Source organism: Eptesicus fuscus, chromosome 4 (assembly GCF_027574615.1).
Source record: "Eptesicus fuscus isolate TK198812 chromosome 4, DD_ASM_mEF_20220401, whole genome shotgun sequence".
Taxonomy (NCBI): Eukaryota; Metazoa; Chordata; class Mammalia; order Chiroptera; family Vespertilionidae; genus Eptesicus; species Eptesicus fuscus.
Genome location: NC_072476.1, coordinates 95,104,958 through 95,130,242, shown reverse-complemented (window position 1 = coordinate 95,130,242; position 25,285 = coordinate 95,104,958). Strand labels below are relative to the sequence as shown.

At 35.4% G+C, this 25,285-nt stretch overlaps 1 protein-coding gene across 1 annotated transcript in view; it reads right to left on the bottom strand.

Annotated features, from left to right (window-relative positions):
* CDH18 (cadherin 18) overlaps positions 1-25,285 on the bottom strand; it is a 213,568-nt gene that overhangs the window by 64,467 nt on the left and 123,816 nt on the right. Inside the window, exons 4-5 of the mRNA XM_008161781.3 lie at positions 18,347-18,514; positions 4,926-5,113 (exon numbers count right to left, since the gene is read on the bottom strand). Of these exons, the coding sequence (XP_008160003.1) occupies positions 4,926-5,113; positions 18,347-18,514 (356 nt within the window). The remainder of the gene's footprint in view (positions 1-4,925; positions 5,114-18,346; positions 18,515-25,285) is intronic.

Sequence of the window (25,285 nt, the reverse complement as noted above, 5' to 3'; positions counted from 1 at the left end):
GGTAGAAAAACCCTAGATCACCTTTTTGGATTCTTATTACCCAAGTTACTAAGAATATTACCAGTGGCATACAGGATGTTTAGCCAATGTGCAGTCAGAAAAGGTGTTTCCTCTATAGTTCACACCAATGCATGGCTGGGCCCTGCCCAGGCCTAAAGCCTCTGGCTGAAGCTTTAGGCCTGGGGAGGGGACCTCCAGCTTTCTCTGATCAATGGCTCAGCCTCTGCCCAGAAATGCCCAGACCAAAAGCCTCTTGGGCAGGAGCAGAACCCCAGCTCCCTACAATCAATCACAGGGGGTCCGCTCCTGCCCAGGCCGAAAGCAGACCCCCAGCTCCCTGCCCAGGCGATCAATCACAGGGGGTCCGCTGGTGTACCAGGCCGAAGCAACCCCCAGCTCCCTGGGATCGATTGCAGGGGGTCCACTCGTGCACCAGGCCAAAAGCCACGGCCAGCAGCTTTTGGCCTGGAGCCTGAGCGGACACCCAGCTCCCCGCCTCCGATGGCAGAAGTCAGCTCTGGGCGTCTATGTATGCAAATTACCTGGCATCTTGATTGGATTTATTTGCATACTCGCTCTGATTGGATGGTGGGTGTGGCTTGGCTGGTGGGCGGGGCTGGTGGGTGTAGCTTGGGTGTAGCGAAGGTGTGGTCAATTTGCATATTGCTGTTTTATTAGGTAGGATTTGCCTCACATATAAACACAGTGAGTTTTTTTTTTTTTGTTTTTTTTTTTAATGTGCTGAAAGGTTTAAATATCTTTGGAACCAATTGCCCCTAAAGTTTTCATAGAATTTTCTTAGTGTATGACTGAATCTGAAGAATTTGGAGAGGTAGTTCTTTCACAAGTTTCTCATTATCTTATATGAAATTAGTTTATATGTATTTTTTTTATGTCTGAAGTTGCTTTTTAGAAACTTTTACAAAAATATTCTTTACATGAAATTTATTTGTGTAAAATTAAGAAAGTATGTCACACTTGCTATTTTTATAGCTATTTATTTTCTATTATTCCTTCCATGATTTTTATTAAGATTATTTAAAGCTTATTTATTGTTTTATATTTTGCTTTCTTTCCAAAATCTAAGGTTTTTGTATATAATATGTTTCTGATTTCTAACCTCATTAATGTCTTTATTTACTTTCTTATTCTTTCTATTTTTAGTGATATCTTCAATTTATTTAATTTTATTATTTTACTTTCTGTCTCTAATATATTTAGGATTATGAATATACTTTCAGAAGCACTTATTCTGTACCTCATAGTTTCCATATACTTTTTTTTGCTAGAAATTTTGCAATTTTGCTGTGCATTTTTCATTTTTTCTTTAATTTACATTTTATTAAAGAAAAGTTTGCTGTTGCCTGTTGTTGTGGTTAAGTTTCTAGGTTTTGTTGTTTTCTGAGTCATTTTCATTAATTTTTAGTTATATTGTATTTGGAGGAGAGCATTTTTGTCTGTACTCTTTTGGCACTTCTCTGTCAGAAGTTATTACCAACACAGTAATAGATTTCACTGAATTGACATGGACTCCTCTCTCTTCAGCATCAGGCTGAGCAGGAGTATTACTTTCTAGATATTAGAACCTATTAAGAATAAAAATACACGGTTGGCTGAGGTTTTCAATAATAAAATCCCTAATGAATATTCAATTTTTGTAAATAGTTCATTAGAATTAGAAAACTATTTTTTCTTATGTACAAAGTATGATCATGGATTTGCCTATATGTATATTTACAATGTGTTGGGATGCCTTGTTTATTGCTCTTTGTAGTTCATGGCCTCAAAAGTTTACAGTCCATGGCAAAGGACATTCTGATTCTTAGTCTTTCATGTAATGACAGGCAATGTAATGATGTCAAAAAATCAAATAAATACAATCTACTAAAAAAAAGTGGTTATTTGGAATAGATATAGTATGGCTATAGTGAAACCCATTTTACTTTTTTTTTTCTCTTAGGATTAACTTGAGATTTTACAATATAATTTTAAAAGTTACTATGTTTACTCATTCTTCATCTCAATGGATCATTTATTAAGTGAAATCATATAATATAGAATATGATTTTTATATAATATAGAGTATAAAATATAAGTACCTGGTTATAAAATATTTAACAGCTATTATAGACAGAGATACATTTGTAGCATATATTCATGGGAATACTAGTGGATTCACAGTAAATTAACCAGAATAAGGTCTTCCTACTTCTCCGACCTAACAGATTTAAGAAAGAGATGGAATTGCTCTGTTTTATACCATAAGAAATAAGTGAAAAATGGAAAAGATAATCCAAAGAAGGATATTTGTGGCTGAAATATGCCTGAAAATGTTGCACTACAAAGACAATACTTAAATTGAACTCTGAAAAACGAAATAGTTTTTTTTTTTACAAAGGAGGAAGGAGAAGTGGATTACCAAGACACATTAACGACAGCATGTTCATGTGATACAATATAATACCACAGGATACTTCATGCTTTGTGTGCTTCCAGGTGAATGAGACAACATGCAACAAAGGAGGGCAGCTATATAACAGCATGGTGTGCTCTGGAAACTATGTTTAAAGGTTTGGTGCACATGCAGGAAAAAGGGATGATAATTAAAAAATAGATATTGAGGTATTATTGTAATTATTAGCCAGGCCAAACTTAAAGTGTCTTTTGATCATATTTTATCTATGTTCAATAACCACCTTGTAAAGTGCTTAAATAAGAAAACTGAAGATTAAAAGACTTGATATAATGTCATATATTGCTTTAATGACAGGACCAAACTTATATTTCATCTGACAGGAAGAGTATGTTTTCCATTACTTTTCATTGATATGGAGACAAATTCAAGATTTTTTGGTTTAAATCAATAGGCATCTGTATGTAATTAAATAGGTTTAAAAGGAAAAGTAATACTACAAATGATATTGTTGATATTTATTAAGAGCAAATAGGGTTGGAACCCTGAATTAAAAAACAACAACACATGGAACAACTTTATAAAGAGTGCAAATTGGTATAAAAAGCCCAAGAAGGGATTCGGAGACAGACTGCTAAGAAGAAGCACATCCCTAGCTAGAGGTTGATGTCAGAGGAAAAAGTGCATCAACTTGCATTCATCTTTATCACTTTTCCCCCTTTCCACTCAGTCAGGCTCCATTAAACAATGAATGAAAGTTATCAAAGTGTATTTACAAGGTGCCATACCATGGACTGGTGAATTTAACTTGGCAATTTTCTGATGAAGAAATGATATGGACAGGAATGTGCAGTGCTCCTGCAAGCTGATTTAGAGAGCACAGCTGATTTTGATCTTTGGGAAGATTAGCTGCTCTGCCTTACTGGCTAACATGAGCTACTTTAGAGATTAAATAAGGAACATATTTTGACAGACTTGTATCCATTTCTTGCCATCTGAATCAGTACCCCTTAAAAGTTAAAACCCACTGAGTTATATAGTTTAGGTTTTAACCCTTTGCACTCGCTTGCTTTTTTCTCGATTCCTTTATTCTAATGCTAACAGTGTCGAGTCACACTTGACATCCGAGTACAAAAGGTTAAATCTCTATGCTTTACAACATAAAACATAGCAATAAAATAACTCTGAGATTGATAATGCTAATCTGAAAGATATGATTATTTTACACAGACCAGTGATGACTACTGCTTTATACACTTTAAGTTCTACTTTGTAGGCCCCTGCATAGCATTCAGAAATCTTGAATTTTAAATCAATATAAAATTGTGATTAATAGAAGAATTAATGTGATTTAATATAAAGCAAATAGAAAAGTATATACAAAACAAAAATAGATGGATAGACAGATGATAGATAGATAGATAGATAGATAGATAGATAGATAAGACAGATGATACATAGATAGATAGATAGACAGATGATAGATAGATAGATAATTAAATTTACATTAATATCTACAATAGCACATGAGGGTAAAATTTCTCAGCCTGTGTTCTGAACATATTTGTTAAAAAGGTCAATTCCACCTTGGTCAGTACATAGCTCAGTTGGTTGGAACATTGTCCTGTACACCAAAAGATTGCAGGTTTGATTTCTGATCCGGGAACATACCCAGGTTTTAGGTGCATATGTGAGACAACTGATCAATGTTTCTCTCTCCTCCTCTCCCTTCTTTTCTCTCTAAAACAATGAAAGAACATGTCCTCCAGTGAGGACTAAAAAAAAAGTAAAAAGGCCAATTCCTTGGCCCCACCCACTCCAGTCTTTCTGAATCAAAATATGCAACAATTAGAATCTAAAGATCTGAATAAGTAGATTTTTAAGCTGAAGTCATTAAACATTTAAAGACTGAGATATAACTTCACTAGGCATTACATTTAAATTGATTTTTGTAATTTTATTAGTTCCATTTCTTTTTTATAAGGACATGAGCCTTATGTACTCTTAAAAGCAAAAAGCAATTGACAAATTTAATCCAATGACAAATTCTTAAGAATAAAAAAGAATGGGGAATAAGGTTAATGGTTTTGCCAAAGCTGTTTTTATGGATCCATGACCATCAGGTATAAACCTATATCCTACAGAGTGTTGGATAATGTGGTAAAGATTTTTACATTACTGTAGTTTAGGAAAGTCTCTTATTTACAACATAGAGTAATGATATTAATATAACTGACATTGATGATAAATCTGTTACCTTAGAACAAAGACGAGGGGGCACGTTCATGGTGTATTCAACATAATGTTTTTCAACATACAAGATATAATTTCTAAGAGAGTATCCAAAGAGCCAGTCACAATGTTGCATAACTAAAATGTAATTACATTTTAAAGAAGAAATATTTTATCATCTTAATGACCTGACAATATGGATTATTCATACCCCTGCTAAATTTTCATTCATGCAAAAATGAGTGAGTTGCCTAAATCACTAACATTATATTCATTTTACCTTCTTTAAGGAAAGGATCCCTTCTCTGGTCTCTTTGTCAGTAGAGATGGAGAATATTCCAATACCGTCACCATTAATGATGGAGTATGTCATGTCAGCATTTGAACCAGTGTCTGCATCATTTGCCTTGATTTTCCCAACAGCTGAACCAACTTGAGCTGACTCAGGAACATACAGCTGATAATGCTCTGAAAAGTATTTTATATTAAACATTTCAATGATAATAAATTTATTTTACAAGAAAATACATTCAAATATTTAGAAAAATATTTAAATGAACATAAAATTAAGTTGTTTTCAAGTTTTAAATTTTAGTATACCACTTAGTAATGCAATACTAGAATTACATAAACTTTAACTTGTATGCAAAATAGCTTACATGCGAAGAATTTGTAGATATCTGAATTAAAATATTTTATCAATTCTACACCCAGAAACAACAGAAAAATAGATGAGGGAGGTCAAGTTTGCATTTTGATGTTGAGCAAAACTGTAGTGCAATCTCTACTTTTGCTCCAGATAATATGTGAAATTCAAAGTGAAAACAGAAAAAAGAATATAGCCTACATGTGAATGTGATTTTTACTTTGTTTAATAAACTTAAGTTGGTGAAAACTATGGCAAATAAATATAGTGTTTTTATACATTTATTTACCATGTATTCTTGGTCAGCTTCTAAAAATAATTTAAAGTAATTTTATAATTAATTAAAATAAAAAAGGAAATTCAATAGGGTGCCCAGAAGTAAATCCATACATATAAAGCCAACTGATCTTTGATGAGGGTGCCAGCAGTAAGCAATGTAGAAAGAATAATTTCTTCATCAAATGGTATTGGGGAAATAAAATGTTCACATATAAAAAATAAAATTGGACCTTTGCCTTATATTATATACAAAAATCATCTCAAAATGAATTAACAACTGAAAATTTAAATTCCTAGAAGAAAACATAGGGGGAAATCTTGACATTGGTTGTAGCAACAATTTTTTGGCTATGACATCAAAAGCACAGGAGAACAAAAGCAAAAATAGATCAGAAGGACTACACCAAACTAAAATACTTCTGCACAGCAAAGTAGAGAATCAACAAAATTAAAAAGACAACCTACACGATGGGACAAATATTTTAAAATTATTAATATAATAACATTAATATCCAGAAATTGAGGAACTTATACAACTGAACACTAAAAGAACAATTTGATCAAAAATGGGGAGAGGAGCTAAAAAGACATTTTTCAAAAGAAGACTTTCAAATAGCCAATCGATACATGACAATATGTTCACCATCACTAATCATCAGAAAAATGCAAATCAAAATAACAATGAGATATCATCTCACATCTGCCAGAATGTTTATTACTAAAAATACAAATATAACAAATATTGGCACGATCTGAAGAAAGGAAATCCTTGTGCATTGTTTGTGGAAATGTACATTGGTTCAGCCACAATGCAAAACAGTATAAAGGTTTCTCAAAAAAGTAAAATTAGAACTACCATATAATCATTAATCTCATTTTGAGTATATTTGAAAGAACTGAAATCAAGACCCACAGAGAAGTCGGTATTCCCATGTTCATTGCAGCATTATTCACACTGGCCAAGATATAGAAATAACCAGTGTCCTCAATAGATGAAGGAATAAAGATAATGAAAATGATTTTTTCTAATAAGATAAAAAAATACAAACAATTTGTAAAATACAGCCTCTGAGTACATATTATATAAGGCACAAAGGTAATATTCTAGCTAGAGAATTACAGGATTAATAGAAGTGGAAATTGAAAACAGAGACACTATGATAAATGTAAATGAACTCAATGAGCTTAAGATGTCTCTGATAATAAAGATTATTAAAATATAAAAATAGAACCTGCTAGAGTAGAAAGCATATTCTAAAGAGCCTAGCATGAATTTAATGCTTACACATTTGTGTTGAACATAAATATGATATCAACATCTACCTTTGTAACTTTAAACACCAATATAATTCATTTATGCCCTAACACATGTTAGCATACTATGCTTAACAATGGAAGAAAACACATAAAATTATCCTAAAATAACAAATTATATCAAACTTATTCTACATACTAATTCTAACAAAAACAGCATGCCAGTACTAACCATGAAGATATATAAATACTGTATAGAATTACCCTTAAAAATTCTGACACCTGAGAAACAACAGTCCACAAATAATTAGGTATTATGATTTTGAATTATAATGGTAATACATAAACTTTCATTTACCTGTTAATTTATGAGAATTAGAATTTTCTATGAGAGTGAAAAACACAGGGGAGAAACTTTATAGGGTATAATCAAAATGAATTTAGAAATCTTTGACTAAAAGCCTGAAGTTTTGCCATTGCCATTAATTCATTCACATAGAAAAAATCAGCTTGCTATTCAGGAAAAGAAATGCACTTTTATCTAAATAAGATTAATAAAGGTTGTAACTCATAGAATATTAATATACATGCTGAATAATCTTTTGCTTTTCCATAATATATTTACTTTATAATTACTCTCTGGGAAAAACAAACAAACAAAAAACAACACCCATCTAAATAATTTTATGCTACAGTCCAGTGAGCATTTCTACTCTTGCCAAAAGAATGCTCAGAGCACTCTGAGTTCACAAGAAGGTTATGTAGCCTGGCCCCTGGTGTGGCTCAGTGGTTGAGCATTGACCCATGCACTAAGAGGTTGCTGGTTCAATTCCCCATTCGGGCACATGTCCGGGCTGCAGGTTTGATCCCTATTAAGGGGTGCACAGGGGATGCAATGGATGTTGATGTTTCTCTCTCATCAATGTTTCTATCTCTTCCTCTCCCTTCCTCTCACTCTAAAACCAATAAACTTTTTTTAAAAGGTTATATACTGTGCTATACCATCTTTAAGAGGGTTAAAGCGAATTAAAAAAAATGCCACATAGACAGACAGCAATTTCACACACACACACACACACACACACACACACACACACACACACACACAAGCATATATACTCATGCATATTGTTTATACAAGCACATATTATATGTGTGTACTATATGGAATCTCCACTTATTTATTAGCTTGAGACAGAGAGAAAAAGAGAAATAGGCAGATAGAGACAAAGAGATCATTCATTCAATTTTCAGAAATACATTTTATAATTGGGTTTGTGAGAACAATTCTTAATTCTCCCTCTTGAAATTAATGATTGAGTTTTCCTTGTTCCCTCCCTTTTTTAGAGCATTTACTAGAGAAAAGAGTTGTTATTTTAACAGTTATCAATAATGCAAGGGTATTATGTAGCAGTGAAGAATCACTGGAAAAGATCCTTTATAGTAAAATAAATTGTTCTTTTGTTGAAGGCTGAAGTAGATAATGATTTGATGTAAATTTATATGATACAAAGACTCCTCCCAAACCAACCAAAGTGTCCATATTTGCATCACTGTATATTGTGAGATGGGTATATATTTTTTCAGAGAAGGAAAGTACAATTAGCCAGCTGATTTGCTCCTTTTCCTGCATCCATAGTTAAGGTTTATTTTGGTGTTTATGATAAACAAATATCATCAGATGTGCTTAGTTCTAGATGGTGTTTTCATATTAAAATGTAGAGTGATAACTTAGTCTGAGTTCTGAATCCTTTTTTTTCCCAGTCATAAAAGTTCTCTTTCAAAATGTTTATTTTATTTTGTGTTTATAAAGGAAAGTTTACATTTCACAGTTTTCTTCTCTGACCACTTCACCTATAATATACTAACTTGCTTATTGTATAGAGAATTTTCTCTACTTTCATTTTTATTTCATTGTTTCTATATTATTCATTCTTTTGATTTTTCTTGCTTTCATGACCCATTTTAATTATTTTCAGGTTTCTAGAACTCCTGGTTTATTCTATATATTCTTTTCACATCATTATGATGTCTTTTTTTAAAATCATTTCAACACAAATGTATATATGGCAGAAACTTCAATCTTTCTCTTTAATTCAATTTTTTTCCACCACGTATTGCATTGGTCAAACAAAGCCATTGGTCAAGCCCAAAGTTAAAGTAGTAGGGACATACACACCACCTACAGAAAAGCATGATAAGAGAGTGAAAGGACAAACAGTCCTGAATAAATGATACAGTTTGTTCAGTCTACTTTCCTGTCACAAACATTTGTCTGCTTCTCACAGGTAAAATCCACTACAGGCTGAGTGACACCCCAAATATCTTTAAACCATGGCATCAGACTTGTTGTATAGGTGTACTCATACCACTACAACCATAGGGAGCTATGAAGTCAATTGGAAGACTTTCTATCAGTAGCAAGGACACATGATCCCCTGAACTCTTGTTCCCCTGTATGCCACTTGGGCTTCATGGGGCTCCACAATAAGGCTCCCCTGGGAGGAATGTACTCCACATTTTCAGGGCCAGGGAGACAGGAAGCATGTCTCCTGAATGAGGTGCCTGTTACACCAAATGTTTACTACATAGTCTGTAGCATTTTGTTACCTTAATTTATTTTCAAGGTAGAATGTTTATCTTATCTCAAAAAGTTGAATGTATTGGAACAATTAGGATTTAAATGCCTTCAAATAATGATATGACTGACATCCGCCAGATGGCAGGTTAGAAAGCTCCAAGACCTCGATTCCCCGTGGAAAGGTGGAAAACACCAGAAACTGGCTGGACAAAGTTATAGGAGTTCTGGAAAAGCCAAAAGTTTATAGCCACCAAGCAAATACTCCATTAAGAAAAAGCACTTTCCAAACTGTAAGGATTTGTGGTGTTTTTACTTGCTCTTGCCCCACCCTCTCCCAGTACACAGAGCTCCCGGTCTGCAGAAAGTACCAGCTCAATTCTCAATTCTCTCCAAGCAAAGATAAACAAAGATGACAAACCTTTAACCAACTGACTGTCAATAAACTGAGAGACAAGTCAAATTACTAAAACCATAAATGAACTGGAGTCAGAACCACATATTGTGTAGAAATAAAAGAATTGTAAGATTTTGTAGAAAGAAAAATAATGTAAGAAAATGCTAAAAAATTATATATATAGGAAACTGACAAATTATTAGAAACTCACAAACTATAAAGACTGAAATTAGAATAGCTATTATTTCTACAAAATCAAAAGAAAATAAGTATTAACAAGCATGTAGAAAAATTGGAACACTAATGCATTGCCATTGGAAATGTAAAATAGTAAATTTTCTAAGAAAGAAGTATAGTGGTTCCTCAAAAAGTTAAACATAAAATTATCATAGGATCCATCAATCCTTCTTGCTATACACACAAAAGCATTGAACACCGCAACTTAAATATATATCTGTACAACAATTTTCATAGCAGCATTAGTGATAATATCCAAAAGACAGAATCATCCCAAATGTCCAACAGCAAACGGCTAAAGAAAATACAATATAATATCAAACAGAATATTAATAAGCTTTTACAAGGTATTAAATTGTAATATATTATACAGTATGAATAAAGCTGGAAAACATGCTAAATGAAGTAAAAAAGGGCAAATACTTTATGATTCTACTCATATGAAGTAGTAGAATAGTAAAATTTAGAGATAGAAAGTTGAATAGTAGTTGCCAGGTATTGAGGGGAGGGGAAAAATGCAGAGTTAGTGCTTTAATGGGTACAAAGTTTCAGTTTTGCAAATGCAGAGTTCTAAAGATGGGAGGTATTGATGACTGTACAGCATTGCAAAAATGTGAATGCCACTGATCTGTACAGTTAACAATGATTAAAATGGTAAATTTTATGTTATGTACATTTTATCACAGTAAAAGTTAAGTAAAATTGAGATGTGAACAACTGGTATTTGAATCTTTCTTCAGAATGGAAAAATTTGGGATACCACAAATGCTGGGAATCCATAATGATGGGGAGAATCTAATAAAAATGAGAAATATATTATTACAAAAATATATAATTGTCTTCAATATGTTAACTTTTTTCTGATCCTCTGATTGGAAAACTAAAAAATGAAGGTGAAATAAGCATTATTTAATTTTTAAAAAATTATTTATAGCATATTAGTATTTTTTTCCTTTAGTTTTAATATATATGAACTAGAGGCCCAGTGCACAAAATTCATGCATGGCGGGGGGGTCCCCTCAGCCCAGCCTGCACCCTCCCTATCCGGGATCCCTTGGGGGATGTCCGATTGCCGGTTTAGGTCCGATCCCTGGGATCAGATCTAAACTGGCAGTCGGACATCCCTCTCACAATCCTGGACTGCTGGCTCCTAATTGCTCACCAGACTGCCTGCCTGATCACCCCTAACTGCCCACCTGCTGGCCTGGTTGCCCCTAACTGCTCCCCACTGCCAGCCTGGTCAACCCTAACTGCTCCCCTTTGATGGCCTGGTTGCCCAACTGCCCCCTCCACCAGCCTAGTCGCCCTTCAACTATGCCCCTGCTTGCCTGGTTACCCACAACTGTGACCTCCCCACCAGCCTGGATGCCCCTAACTGCCCCACCCCCACCGGCCTGGTCTCCTCTTACTGCCCCCCCTGACAGCCTGGTCACCCCCAACTGCCCACCCCTGCCTAGCTGGTCAGCCCATGCAGCCTGCTTGTTCAGTTGTTTGGTCATCCCTCACTAACCCCCCTGCCAGCCTGCTCTTAGGCAGCCATCTTGTGAGGGTGTGAGGGTCAATTTGCATATTGCCTCTTTATTATATAGGATGATTTCTGTTAGAGTCTGCCTTATTAGGAAGTTTTAAAGATATCTTCAAATAGTGCTAACATTACCTATTTTTGTTTTATATTATGTAATTGTACACAGCATAAAGATACAAATACAATTATTTCATATTTTTGTTTCTGACTGTGCTATAATTTTATTTGCTAGATGTGATCCTTTTCACATAATTTCTTAGAAGGCATCATAAAATGTTAATGATTAAGTGAAGTACATTAAAGAAAGGAAGACTTGGTGGGGATAATAAAAGGGCATTTTGCTCAATGAAGCTTGTCCCTTTTAACAGTTTTTCCCCAGGATAGCATTGATTCTAATTGCTTTTTAAAAGACCTGTATGCTTGCTTCAGTGACTTTGCCAGGTAAGCAAATAAGTTATTCCCTAAGATTAACCCAAACCACAGCCTTCAAAACCTTTAATTAATCTGATCATCACATTCATTGTGACTAATTAATATTTTCTTATATGAATAATATTTATATGATAAAGTGACCAGCTGAATATAAAATATGTATTTATAGATGATTCTGGGAGAAAATTGATTGGCATATAAATAGTTAGATACCACAATATCTGAATTATCAAGGTTGCCTGACATTAACAAGATTACCCAGAGAGTTTCTAAATCTCTCTTTTAAATTGTGTTATGCAGATAGTTTACATTGGAAATGCTGCTTTCAACTTAGGAAAAGGAGACACAAGCAATAAGGAATTTTCCTGCATCTAATTGAATTCTAATTTAATTTTATTCATTGAATTTTAATCATTAAGCATTATATTAAGGTATGCCTGCAATGTCTTAATACATGAATAAAGTATATTGCTAACTAGTGGCCCAGTGCATGAATTCGTGCATGAGTGTGGTCCAGCTGGCCCGATCAGGGTGGGGAGGGTATGGAGAGTGGGGTCAGCTGGGTGGAGGGGCTGTGGGCGGTTGGCCAGCTAGCCCCACCCACTGATTGAACTCTCAGTTGAGGGGACAATTTACATATTAGCCTTTTATTATATATGATGATACTATAGCTATTTTAATGCCACACATTAAAAACACAATAGTCCAGTATGAGAATCTTCACTGCACTCTGAAATAACATCTTTAAAATTCTTTAACCTAACACATTCTGTGTTATGATGTGTTAATTATAGCAAAGCTGAACTTATGCTATGAAAAGTTATTCTCTTCAAAGTGAAGATACAGTGTGCCACTTTTGAACATTCTCTCACTTTTATTCTTTAAATATTTTTTATTGATTTCAGAGAGGAAGGGAGAGGGTGAAAGAGATAGAAACACTGTTGATGAGAAAGAATCATTAATGGGGTGCCTCCTGTATGCTCACTTCTGGGAACTGAGTCCACATCTGGAAATCATCAACCATGACCTCTTGGTTCATAGGTTGACGCTCAACCACTGAGCTGCACTAGCTGGGCAAATATTCTCTCACTTTTAATGATATGCATGACTCATAAAAAGCTAAAAGATAGTAAATTTATAAATTCTAATAGAAAATAATTCCTATTTTTTCAGCTTTCTGTGGAAAACTAAAAATTGATTTATAAAAACTAACTAGAAACAATCAAAGCACTTCAAATAAATTTCTGCTTATGACCATAAACATAAATATCTATACAAAAGAGAGAAAATAAAGGGAAAAAATGATAATTCTGCCATAGCATACTGCCAAATATATTTAAAACAAAGAGCAAAATGGTTGACATGTTATGACTGGTAAGTTTCTAAACAGGCAACCTGAAATGATTTAAACATATTTAACTTTAAAATCAGAAGTATGTTTCTTTAGACCAAGTGGAAACCTTCCACAAAATAAAAAGGCAACTTTCTGAATGGGAGAAAGTATTTGCAAATCATAGATTTGATAAGGCGTTAATAACTAAACACATAAAGAATTCATACAACTCAATCACACACACACACAAAAAAAAAATCCCAAACAATTTATTAAAAAATGGGCAGAAGACCTGAATAGACATTTTTCTGAGAGAGTACTATTCAACCATAAAAAATAATGAAATCTTGCCATTTGCAATGACCTACATAGACCAGGAAGGTATTATGCTAAGGGAAATATGTCAAAAAGAGAAAGACAACTGCTATGTGAAATCTGAAAGAAAAACAAAAACACCAACCTCATAGATGCAGAGAAGAGACTGGTATTTGTCAGAGATGAGATGGGAGGAGGGTAGATAAATGGGTGAAGGAGGTAAAAGATAACACAATTTTATAACTTAAAATAAAAAGTTAAAATAGTGTAAAAATCATAAATTATGACATCTGGCTATGGATTAACACTTATGGTTATTTTGTTCCCTATCTTTTTAACTTCCTCGTTATTCCTGATACTTAAAGAAATCCTTGCAAATTTCAAAATAATATGCCTGTAACCATAATAAAATCAACTGGATGTCATTTTTAAAAGTACACTACGGATCAAAGAAGCTTTTTGTGTGTTTCTTTGAATACCACCTTCAGGTAAAATACTGGTGTTCAATGTATTATATACATTTAGATTTGTTTTTATGAAAATGTATGTAATAAAACTATGGTTCTTCCTCCAGAATATTTGCTATCGCAATATCACAATGTCAATATCCTCATCAATTATATTTTCTTTTCCAGTAACATTAAAACTTACCCAAATCAGTTAAACATCTGTAATTTTTAGTATTATGGGAAATACTGCCATCTATTGAACTTTCAGGACTTGATCCTCCCACTATTACATTGCACTATATTAACTCTAGTCATAAGTGGGTTTCATGTTGGATGACTTATAGTTTTGCAATCATTTCGTTATTGGGAATTTTGTTAGATAATCAAGTTTCATTGCGATTATTTGACATGTGTTATGCTTCTTTCCCCAACTTATTTATTTACTCTTCAAGGGCAAGTCTTAGAAACACATATCCTTCCATTTGTGGTACAGAAAGTTTGCTTTATAAACTTTTGTGTAAGGTAATGACTTTTACATGCACATTTAGTTTATACAGATTAATAGTTGTCAGTGATTATTTTTTTTTTTGCCTAATAGTAAATTAAGCAACAACTACAATATAACTCTAACATAGCTAAAACCAGAGAAGGAAACAAGAATCTTAAGGAGTAGAATAGATTTCTTTCAATAAAAGGACTAATATTGAGGAATTTTTCATCGCAAGGTGTTCTCCTCTGAGGTGAACTGGGCATCCATTTGTACTTTTTAAGGATTCAAGCCATAGATGGTCTGGTTTCTTCTCAATCACTGAGTCTTACAAGCTGCTCCCTTTTCTAACACTCTCCTGCCCACATGTAGGCATTACTTAGAATTGAGCAGTGGCTGATCTCTTAGATGGGCATGGCTTTTCTCTCTGATGGACCTTTGTTCGCCTTATATCCTAGGACACTGAGTTTGCAACTCTGTAGAGTCAACTTTGTATAGCTATTAGTCTAATTCACTTTTGCTCTCAAACACTTACTCAAAGCCTATCCACTTTAAATGAAAATATAGTGCTAGTGGCTCAATGGTTAGAGTGTTGACCTGCACACCAAAAATGTGCGGGTTTGATTCCCAGTCAAGAGCCCATACTTGGGTGGCAGGTAGGATCCTGGCCCCGGTAGGGGTGCATGTGGGAGGCAACCAATCAATGTATCTCTCTCACATCTATGTCTCTCTCTCTCTCTCTCTCTCTGCAACCCCCTCCCCCTCTCCACTCTCTCTCTGAAAATCAATGGAAAAAATATCCTCGGGTGAGGATTAACAAAAAATAAAATACAGATCTAGCTTTAAATTAATACAAGGTATAACAAGCTGACTCACCTTCTCAGGCCATGGTAGATCAGCAAATAAAAGGAAAAGAATAAAAGCACAATAAGGTAATATTTTTGCAGTTTTGTATGCTGGATGTTTATGCTAGAACTGATCCCATAATGGTATAAGAAAGATGGCTCTCTCAGATAGGAAAAGATAGAAGGAAGTTAGGAGAACTAAACATATCATGTCTTAAGAGCAACAATGAGACCACAGGATCCATTTGATAACTGGATGTGCTCTTTATATAGGTTGAAATATAAATGGATTTATGTTTTGTGGTGCTTCATGAATACCAGTCCTCATCTACATCATTTCTTTCTCCCAAGAGTTTACAAAGTTTCCCATATGTAAGCAGCCATTTGATGAGTTTAATGCAATGGGTAAATGAAAAATAGTTTACTGCAAGCTACTCTTGTCAAGGTGACACTAAATCATTTTGAAAGCAGCAGTATGTTCGAGCAACATGAGTGCAAAATAAAATATATTTTAAACAAGTTAGGGTAGATACTGGCTCTGTTTCAAAACAAAGTCCATCTTGCAGTGTGTCAGGGGTGACATCGGTCAGTCATTCTGCACAGACTGTCACTGACCAAGGACAGGTAGATCCCATTAGATATAATGAGCTCACTAAGAGGGTACACATTTATTGTTTCCTTGTCAGGTAAAATGTTTGTTTTCACCATAAATTGATGCTTCCAACAACAAAACTATTATTAATCTATCATAAGCCCATACATAGTTTTCTACATTCATCACTATTACAATTTTTCTGTTGAATTCTAAAATCTATTTTAATTGACTTGTAAATTAAAAAAAAATAGATTATAGAGAGAAGAAGGAAGAGAGAGAAATGGAGATGTTATTTGTATTTTGACCAAGCATTTATTGATGTCCTATTGTGTAGAAGTGGATTTATTTTATTTTATTTTTTTTATTTATTGTCTAAAGTTTTACATATGTCTCCTTTTTCCCCTCTTGACATCCCCTCCTCCAGCCATTCCCACCCTGGATTTTTCTCTTGATTAAAATCAATGATATTAATATACATCTTAACAATAGCCATGGTATAATCTGCCTGAAAATAAGGTAGACAAGTTAGTATTGTAAATTATATTAAATTTTGTATTCAGTTGATTTTAGCACTATTACTCATTATCTTTTAAAAATATTTGAAATTCAGTTTTCTAATCCTGTGAAATAACAGCACTTGTGAGAAAGTGATGTATGTGTATTTGCATAATGCATGGACTAAATGACAAACTAAATATAAAAGTACAATGTACTTTGTAAAATGACTTAAATTTAATTATATGTTATGTTTAATGTAATATAACCCTATCTATGATTTATAATTTTCTTTTAGACATACTTTCTCCACAGGGCAAAGGCCAGTGAACCAGGTCACATAATCTTAACTCTAGAACCAATATTTTAAAGTGGTTTTGCCTAACTGGAAACTGGAGTTGTATGTATTACAACAATGGTAGTTTGACAGAGTATTTAAATTTGACCCAGTCACTCATTAGGAATCATTTTTCAAGGGCTGGGCACTGACCTGCACACTTAAGTTTACAAAGACAATTCAAGCATTGTTCGTACTTAGATGCATACTAGGTGAGGAGATATGCACCTATGGAAATAAAGGACATGAGAAAGTGCTATGTAATAGGAAATTAAGAATATAAATGCTGCTAATTCTGCAACAGGGTTAGTTCTGCAGGGCTTTTAAACAAACAAAAAAATGTGAGTGTGGAGTATTCTGAGTTGAATTAAGGGTATGCAAAGTATTACTGTGTTTTAGGAATGATCAGTATTCCACCCTGGTTGAGCCTGAGGTGTACTGAGACCAACATTAAGAGATAAAGCTGGGGAGCCCTGGCCAGTGTTGCTCAGTTGGTTGGTCACCAGTTTGATTCCTGATCAGGGCACATGCCCAGGTTGCAAGTTTGGTACCAGTTGGGGTACAGGAGGCAACTGATCGATGTTTCTAAGTCACATCAATGTTTATCCCTCTCTTCCTCTCCCTTCCTCTCTCTCTAAAATCAATAAAAAATATATTTTTTTTAAAAAGAGATAAAGTTGGGGAAGGAATTTAGCACTAACTTGTGAAGAGTCATTACTGACATACCACATTGTCTATTTTATTAGTTTTGAAACATCATGTGTAAGAAGAACATAAGGGGCAGATCTATTACAGGACTTTTATAATTAAAAATCATTCTATAAAATGTCATCTACAGTTCTGCCACATCAAAAAATTCAAATATAATTATTTATTGTCCCTTCTGATATCATAAATATCACTTCCTTCCAAGCACACAGAACTGATACTTCTCCCTAAATTGCCTGCTAGTTTATGCTCTCCCTTCTTAAGACTCATAGTCTACTCCAAAATCCTACCTTATTATATTAGTTGTAGCCTGATGTTGGATTGTTGGATGGTATGTGTGTGTGAGTGTGTGATGTGTGAAGAGCATTCATTCCTAATATGAAGAATTTTCTTTTAAGTTTTAGTAAAAAGGAACCTATGCAATTATTTTGCCTGAGAATGCCCATACCAAAGAGAATTTTGAATATCTCAATGAATACCTTGGTAACCCATAAATACTTTAGTCAATGCAGGACAACATCACTCCGTATGACTACAGCATTTTAAATGCTTAACTGTGATACCAACTGAAACACACACCTTTAACATGGTGACAATTATCCACCAGGTTCAGGAGACAATAGGTAGAATGGATTCTTTAGTCTTGTTTATAGGAGGGAGACCATATGGCACAAAAACAAAATATCCCATTTAAGATAACAGTAACATGCCACTATAGATGGAAGTATTTCATTTTGCTTTATATAAAGGAATAGTGTTACATTCAAACCAGAAGGAACAGGCACATACTCTGAGGAAAGCGTGGGGGGTTGTCGTTGACGTCGGTCAGGGTGATGTTGACCGTCGTGGATCCTGAAAGCCCTCCGACTTGCCCAGCCATGTCTTTGGCTTGAATGACCACCGAGTAGTGCTCTCTGGCTTCTCTGTCCATGTTATGTAAGGCCGTTCTAATAACTCCTGTAACACAGATTTAAAACCCAGAGTGGGTTATTCAATAAATGAGAAATGGCATAGAAATATTTATCCTTTTTTTCTGTTTTAAGAAATGCATTTTTCATGAAATACGTCTGAAAGAAAAGCCAGGCTTCCGAGGCAAAGCGTACCTTATCAATGTTACTAAACTGTCCAATGAAAACATGTCAAGCACATGTCCCAAACCATCCTATTCATGGGAAATGGAAGATGCCCATCTCTGCCTTCCCTGGGGTGGACAGCTACTAGAGGGCAGATTGCAACCTGAGCTTCTTCATTCTGCTGGTGTGTTCAACACTTCTCACCTTGTGCTTCTCAGTTGAGATGATCTGAGGTTACTTTTCCTCTTTGCAGAGAATTTACATAGTTTCTTGACAGTGATGTCAAAGTTTGATGATGGAAAATGTTGATAGTTGAAATAAGATTATAGGTGGGAAGCATTTTAACATATATCAAGATTAAGAAACTCACGGAATTTGGCAAGAAATAAAAACAACAATAAGAACTAGATCTAAGTACATATGCAAAATAAAGTTATGATATTGAGTCAAATTATCACACATAATGTGATATTTTTATAGGGACAAAGAAGACATTTAATGGACTTTCTCATGAATTAATACTTGAATCCAAAAGGGATTAAAAAGATTATATATCTACTAGAGGCCCGGAGCACGACATTTGTGCCTAGGGGTCGGCGGGGGGGGGGACCCTCAGCCAATCCTGCACCCTCTCCAATCTGGGACCCCTCGAGGGATGTCCGACTACCCGTTTAGGCCTGATCCCAGACATCCCTCTCACAATCCAGGACTGCTGGCTCCCAACTGCTTGCCTGCCTGCCTTCCTGATTGCCCCTAACCGCTTCTGCCTGCCTCTCACAATCCAGGACTGCTGGCTCCCAACTGCTCACCTGCCTGCCTTCCTGATTGCCCCTAACTGCTTCTGCCTGACAGTCTGATCACCCCCTAACCACTGCTCTGCCAGCTAAATTGAAGACTAACTACTCCCCTGCCAGCCTGTATGCCCCTAACTGCCCTCCCCTGCAGGTCTAGTCACCCCTAACTGCCCTCCCCTGCTGGCCTGATCGCCCACAACTGCCCTCCCTTGCAGGCCTGGTCCCTCCCAATTGCCCTCCCCTGCTGGCCATCTTGTGTCCACATGGGGGCAGGATCTTTGACCACATGGGGGCAGTCATCTTGTGTGTTGGAGTGATAGTCAATCTGCATATTGCTCTTTTGTTAGATAGGATAGAGGCTTGGTGCACAGGTGGGGGTCAGCTGGTTTGCCCTGAAGGGTGTCCCAGATAAGGGTGGGGGTTCCCTTGGGGCATGGGGTGGCCTGGGCAAGGGGCCTCTGGTGGTTTGCAGGCCGGCCACGCCCCCTGGCGACCCAAGCGGAGGCCCTGGCATCTGAGATTTATTTATCTTGTATAATTGAAACTTTGCAGCCTAGAGTGGAACCAAGCCTTCTGCTCACTCCATGGTGGCAGCCATTTCTATTGGGATTCATTTATCTTCTATAATTGAAACTTTGTAGCCTGGAATGGAGGCCGGCCAGGGCTGCAGAAGCTTGGCTTACTCCGTCGCCGGGGGCAACCCTAGCCTTCTGCTCTCTCCAGTTCCATGGCTGCTGCCATTTTTATTGGGATACCCCTAATAAACCCAGCGCTGAAGTGAAGCTGCCTGCCTGCATCCCAGGCTAGGGACATGACGCTGCCTGTGCGCATCCCCGTTCAGCGCTGACGTGATGCTGCAGGGGGGTGGGGGGCTGGGCTTAATGGGGGACCTCAGACCATGCCCCTCGCCCGGCAGGGCTTGACTGGGGACCTCAGGCCACACCCCTTGCCCCATCACTGGGACAGGACACCTCAGGCTGTGCCCCCCACCCCAGCGCCGGGCCGGGGGACCTGAGGCTGCACCCCTGCCCAGCGCTGGGCTGGGGGACCTGAGGCTGTGCCACCCGTCTGGAGGTGCTTGACAGGGTTGGGGCCGGCCAGGTCTGGGTCTCACCCAATGGAGGTGGGGCCAGCGGGGTCTAGGTCTCTTGTGTTTTTGAATTGCGGGTGGTAGGCGTGGACTTGACTCTAGGTTCCACGGCACACCCCAGACTCTGACAGGAGAAAGATTTTATAAACATTGTACTAATTTTCTTTCATCTCTGACACTTCTATTATAGAGAAAGGGCAAATAGCAATATTAAAATATTTCCTCTAATTAATTCCTTTTTAATGTTCACGAATTTCATGCACTGGGCCACTAGTTAAGTCATAAAATAAGAAAAACTGTCCTCATGTAGATGATCTATCTTATAAATAAATATCTAAATCTATACGTATATATGCTTTATGTGAATGCAAATATATAGTATAAATATAGTTGCTACCCCAAACATTTGTCTACATTTAACAACCACCTTTTTACTTCCATTAAAAAAATATCTGGATCATGCCACTTTTGAGAATGACACCAAAGGCTTCAATCACACACTTGATTAGTTAGCAGTGCAATTCATAGCATGATGCCAATTATAATAACTGCTAAATATAGTGTTGAACTCGTTTGCAAACAATATCTTGATATAATGAGAGAAAGTTGATTGTATATTCAAGTAAAAAATAGTCTTTTAAAAGTGGAATGGAATAGTCAATCAGTTGTTTTGAATAAAAAACACCGAACTTCTGGAATTTCTTACGGAATTGATTTACTGGATGTGTAATGACTTTGAGAGGAGAGCCTTGGGCACCAGGATAAGAGATCCCACAACTTTCAAAATTTGTGAATATATAATTGAGGAGTTCATAAAAACTTTCCTGAAGCTAAATATGAAATGAAAATTATTCTTATAAAAATTATAATTATATGATAATAAGTGATTCATCTAATTCATGCATATAAAAAAGCCTCAAGCATTTTTATTAAAAAGAACAATGTATTATAACATTTAATAATTATATAAGAAGGGATTGAGTTGATGCAGAAGGGAATGAGGTAAGAATTAATTAATATATTTTGTAAAATAAATATATATGTTCTAGTATTGGATATAAAATAAAGATGCCATTCTAAAAAGAATACATAATAAGTGGAACTTACCTCTGGTGGGAAGAAGTATATGATTATTGTCCAGGAAAATGCTTTACAATGAAATAATTAAAGTAATATTCTATATACTATAAATATACAAAACATTGATCATTACAAAGTGAGGATAGATACATGCAAAAAAAAAAATAAAAACTTTACCACTCATATAATATTTTTAAAAAATGCTTTAAGGACTAAAATGTAAATCCTAAAATCATAAAGCTGGAAGAAAATAGACAAAGTAAACTGTCTGACATTAGTCTGACTAATATCTTTGTGCACACGTCCCATTGAGCAAGGGAAACAAAAGAAAAAATAAACAAATGGGAATATATCAATCTAATAGCTTCAGTACATTGAAGGAAAACTTCAACAAAACAGAAAGCAACTTACTGACTGGGAGAATATATTCACTAATGACATATCTGAGACAGGATTGATGCCCCTTTTTAATTGGATTATTTTTTTCTTATTGAGTTCTAATAGTTCTTTGTATATTTAGAACAGTCCTTCATCAAACATCTATTTTCCAAATATTCTCTCCCAGGTTAGGCCTGTGTTCTTATCCTCTTGACAATGCAGTGTCTTTCACAATGTAGACGTTTTTAAGTTTTTTTGAAGTTCAGCTTTTTAATTATTTCTTTCATGGATCATGATTTCTGAGTTGTATCTAAAAAGTCATTGCTAAACTCAAAGTCATGGAGACTATCTCCTATGTTTTCTTTTAGGAATTTTATATTTTTGCACTTTATATTTAGGCCTGTGATTCATTCCGAGTTACCTTTTTTAAGGGTGTAATGTCTATGTCATGTTTTTGCATGTGGATGCTCATTTGTTTCAGCACAATTTGTTGAAACATTATCTTTTCTCCATCGAGTGACCAAAGACTAGTAGAGCTCCAAACCCACATGCTAAAATCTTAAGAGTTCATATAGTGACCTGGATCCAGTCGCATACACCACCTCAACCACACATTGCTTCTCAAATCTGTGTCCTTGAAAACAGCTCCTGTCATGGGAACCACAGGTATAAGTAATATTCCAAGGGCAGAGGTTGGGAGAGGAGCCCCAGATTGCTCCAGTCCAGCTGGAGGATAAATTGGTTTTGTTGACTACCCCCAACATCTATAACAACTACCACAGCTTATTCTAATGCAAGAGGGTCAAGGTCATATTTTAAAAAGCCGTAGTTAGAAAGATGAAGTTTTACCAGTATGTATTTATACTTTTGTTTACTTTTAATCTCCATCATGTAATGCCAAAAAATGCATATATGTATGGAAACACACGCACAAAGACAAAACAAAATGTGCAATGGTATTACATATTTTCAGAACTATGAAGCCTAAACTCATGTGACAAGTTAAACTATATTTACACAATGCAAGTAAGAAATGAAGTCTTCTTTGTTTGTTTGGGTTTTCCTGCCATATATCCATGCACACAGTATTGTAATCTACTTTACTTTTGTCTTCCAAATAAAACTAATAAGGACATAAACATGGCCTCTTCATTAAGTAAATTTGTAAAGAAAAAAATATGAAGCAGCTGTGGCTCAATAGTTGAGAATCAGGAGATCACAGTTGGATTCCTGATCAGGGTACATTCCCTGGTTGCATACTCCATCCCAGTGAGGGGCATGTGGAAGACAGCTGACTGGTGATTCTCATCATTGATATTTCTACCTCTCTCTCCCTCTCCTTTCCTCTCTGAAATAAATAAAATTAATTAATTAATTAAAAATATATATTATATGAAGCAGCTAAAGTAATTACCATAAATTATTGCGTTGCTCCTTTGTTTGAAACAAAGAAAACTCTTCTATTTACAATACATGTTAGGTAACTGGTAATGGCATATAGTGAATGTTTGCAAGACATGCTTCACTAGCAATGTTTACTTCCAAATTGTTAACGGGAATTGTTGCCTTTTATTCTCCTGTGATGCTGGGTTGAATCAACAGGATGTGATTACCATTGTATTATGTTGTTTTGTTTCTTATTACTTTCCTGGTAAATGATTGCAGGTGCCCCACTGCCTGCAAATTACCTATTGACTACTGCTTCCCAATCACCTTGATATGTAGGGGCTTGTAACGGAATTACTCTCTGCTGAATACAAGTTCATAACATTGAAAACTCATCTGTGGATATAAACATTGCTTGTTGAATCCAACTCACAGGACTACCATATGTGTAATGTTCCCTGAATGATGAGATTCAGATACAGCCATAGATTCTCCAAAATGTTTTCTTGCATTTTTACTCACTAAAAATAATTTAAGACTGAAATGTAAAAATTTAGTTCATTAGATACTGCCACAGAAGACTGCAAAATAAAATCCCTAAAAGGCTAGAACAAATAAATAAGAATGCACATTCAAATTCCTACAGAAATCTCCAAGATACGTGTACACATTTATAAAAGAAACTGGTAAGATTTCTTCAATGTCTAAACTATAATATGCACTTTAGCTCAAGTGCTTATTTTACTTCTTTATTTGCCTAACTGTTCATTCACTCAATGTCTAGCATGTTATTATATAATGTCTATTAAAATGTGCTGGTCTTTCAATGTTTTTCTAATGGGGCACAAGGACCACTTGATTACAAAATCATGTGAAATGTCAATTATTATGTAACTTCAAGAATGTCACCTCAGACCTACTGATCAGAACCTGGGGGAGTGGGCCTGAGCATCAGTACTGAGGACAAGCTCCTTTCCTGAATCTCATGAATGGTCAAATTTGAGAAATCAATCTAGAGTTGAGAACACATGATCTCTGGCCTTAAGGTGCTCGTATATCATTGGAGAATCTTTTTGTTTAAATGGATATGAATGCTGACAGGTTTAATAATGTTCAAAAGTTCCACTACCGTTTTCTACATGATGACACTTGATATCTTGTCACTAATAATTCATATTTCCAGCTGCCCCACTGTGGTGAGTTAGGAACCTGGGAGATTCTTTGTGTTAGCTATTCAGTTGCTATTTATTTTAACATTTAGTATATTATATGCTATGTTTGTTCAGTATACACTCTGAAATTTCCTTACTGATTATGAAGATCATGTGGCTTCCGTAAGTTCTTGTTTACAATGAAAGCAACGTGATTTAGACATTGAATCTCTATGTATCCATCAGCAACACAGTTCCAGAAATCTCTTTCTTCATTTATCACAAATTTAATGTATGCTGAATATGTTTATGACTTATATGGCAGAGCTTATGACATTAGAATGTTATGATTTGAGTGTTTACTGATGGGGAAATTGATATGCAAATCTGGAAAGTTAAATAATACAAAAAATATCATTTCTTAAATGGCAAACAAAACCTAGACTTCAGAGGTCATAGTTATCAAAATGGACAAGCATGACCAAAGAGTACTTTATGGGAGAATGGTATGCTTACAAAATATGGAAGGATTATGGACAAGCATGGTATCCATGCAAATGGGATCTGACATTAGTAAAGGTGTGCATCTGGGATGTGTATGACTGTATGGATAAAATGATATCATTGGAAAATGATTGTAGGAGAACAGTAGAGATCAGGTTCTCAGTAAGTGTGAAAACTCTCTCTAAATATTTGTTTTGTTCCTCAGGTGACAGAAGGTTTGAATAGCTGTCTTGCTGTCCCTGTGGACAGCTGATACTGACTAAACTTCACTA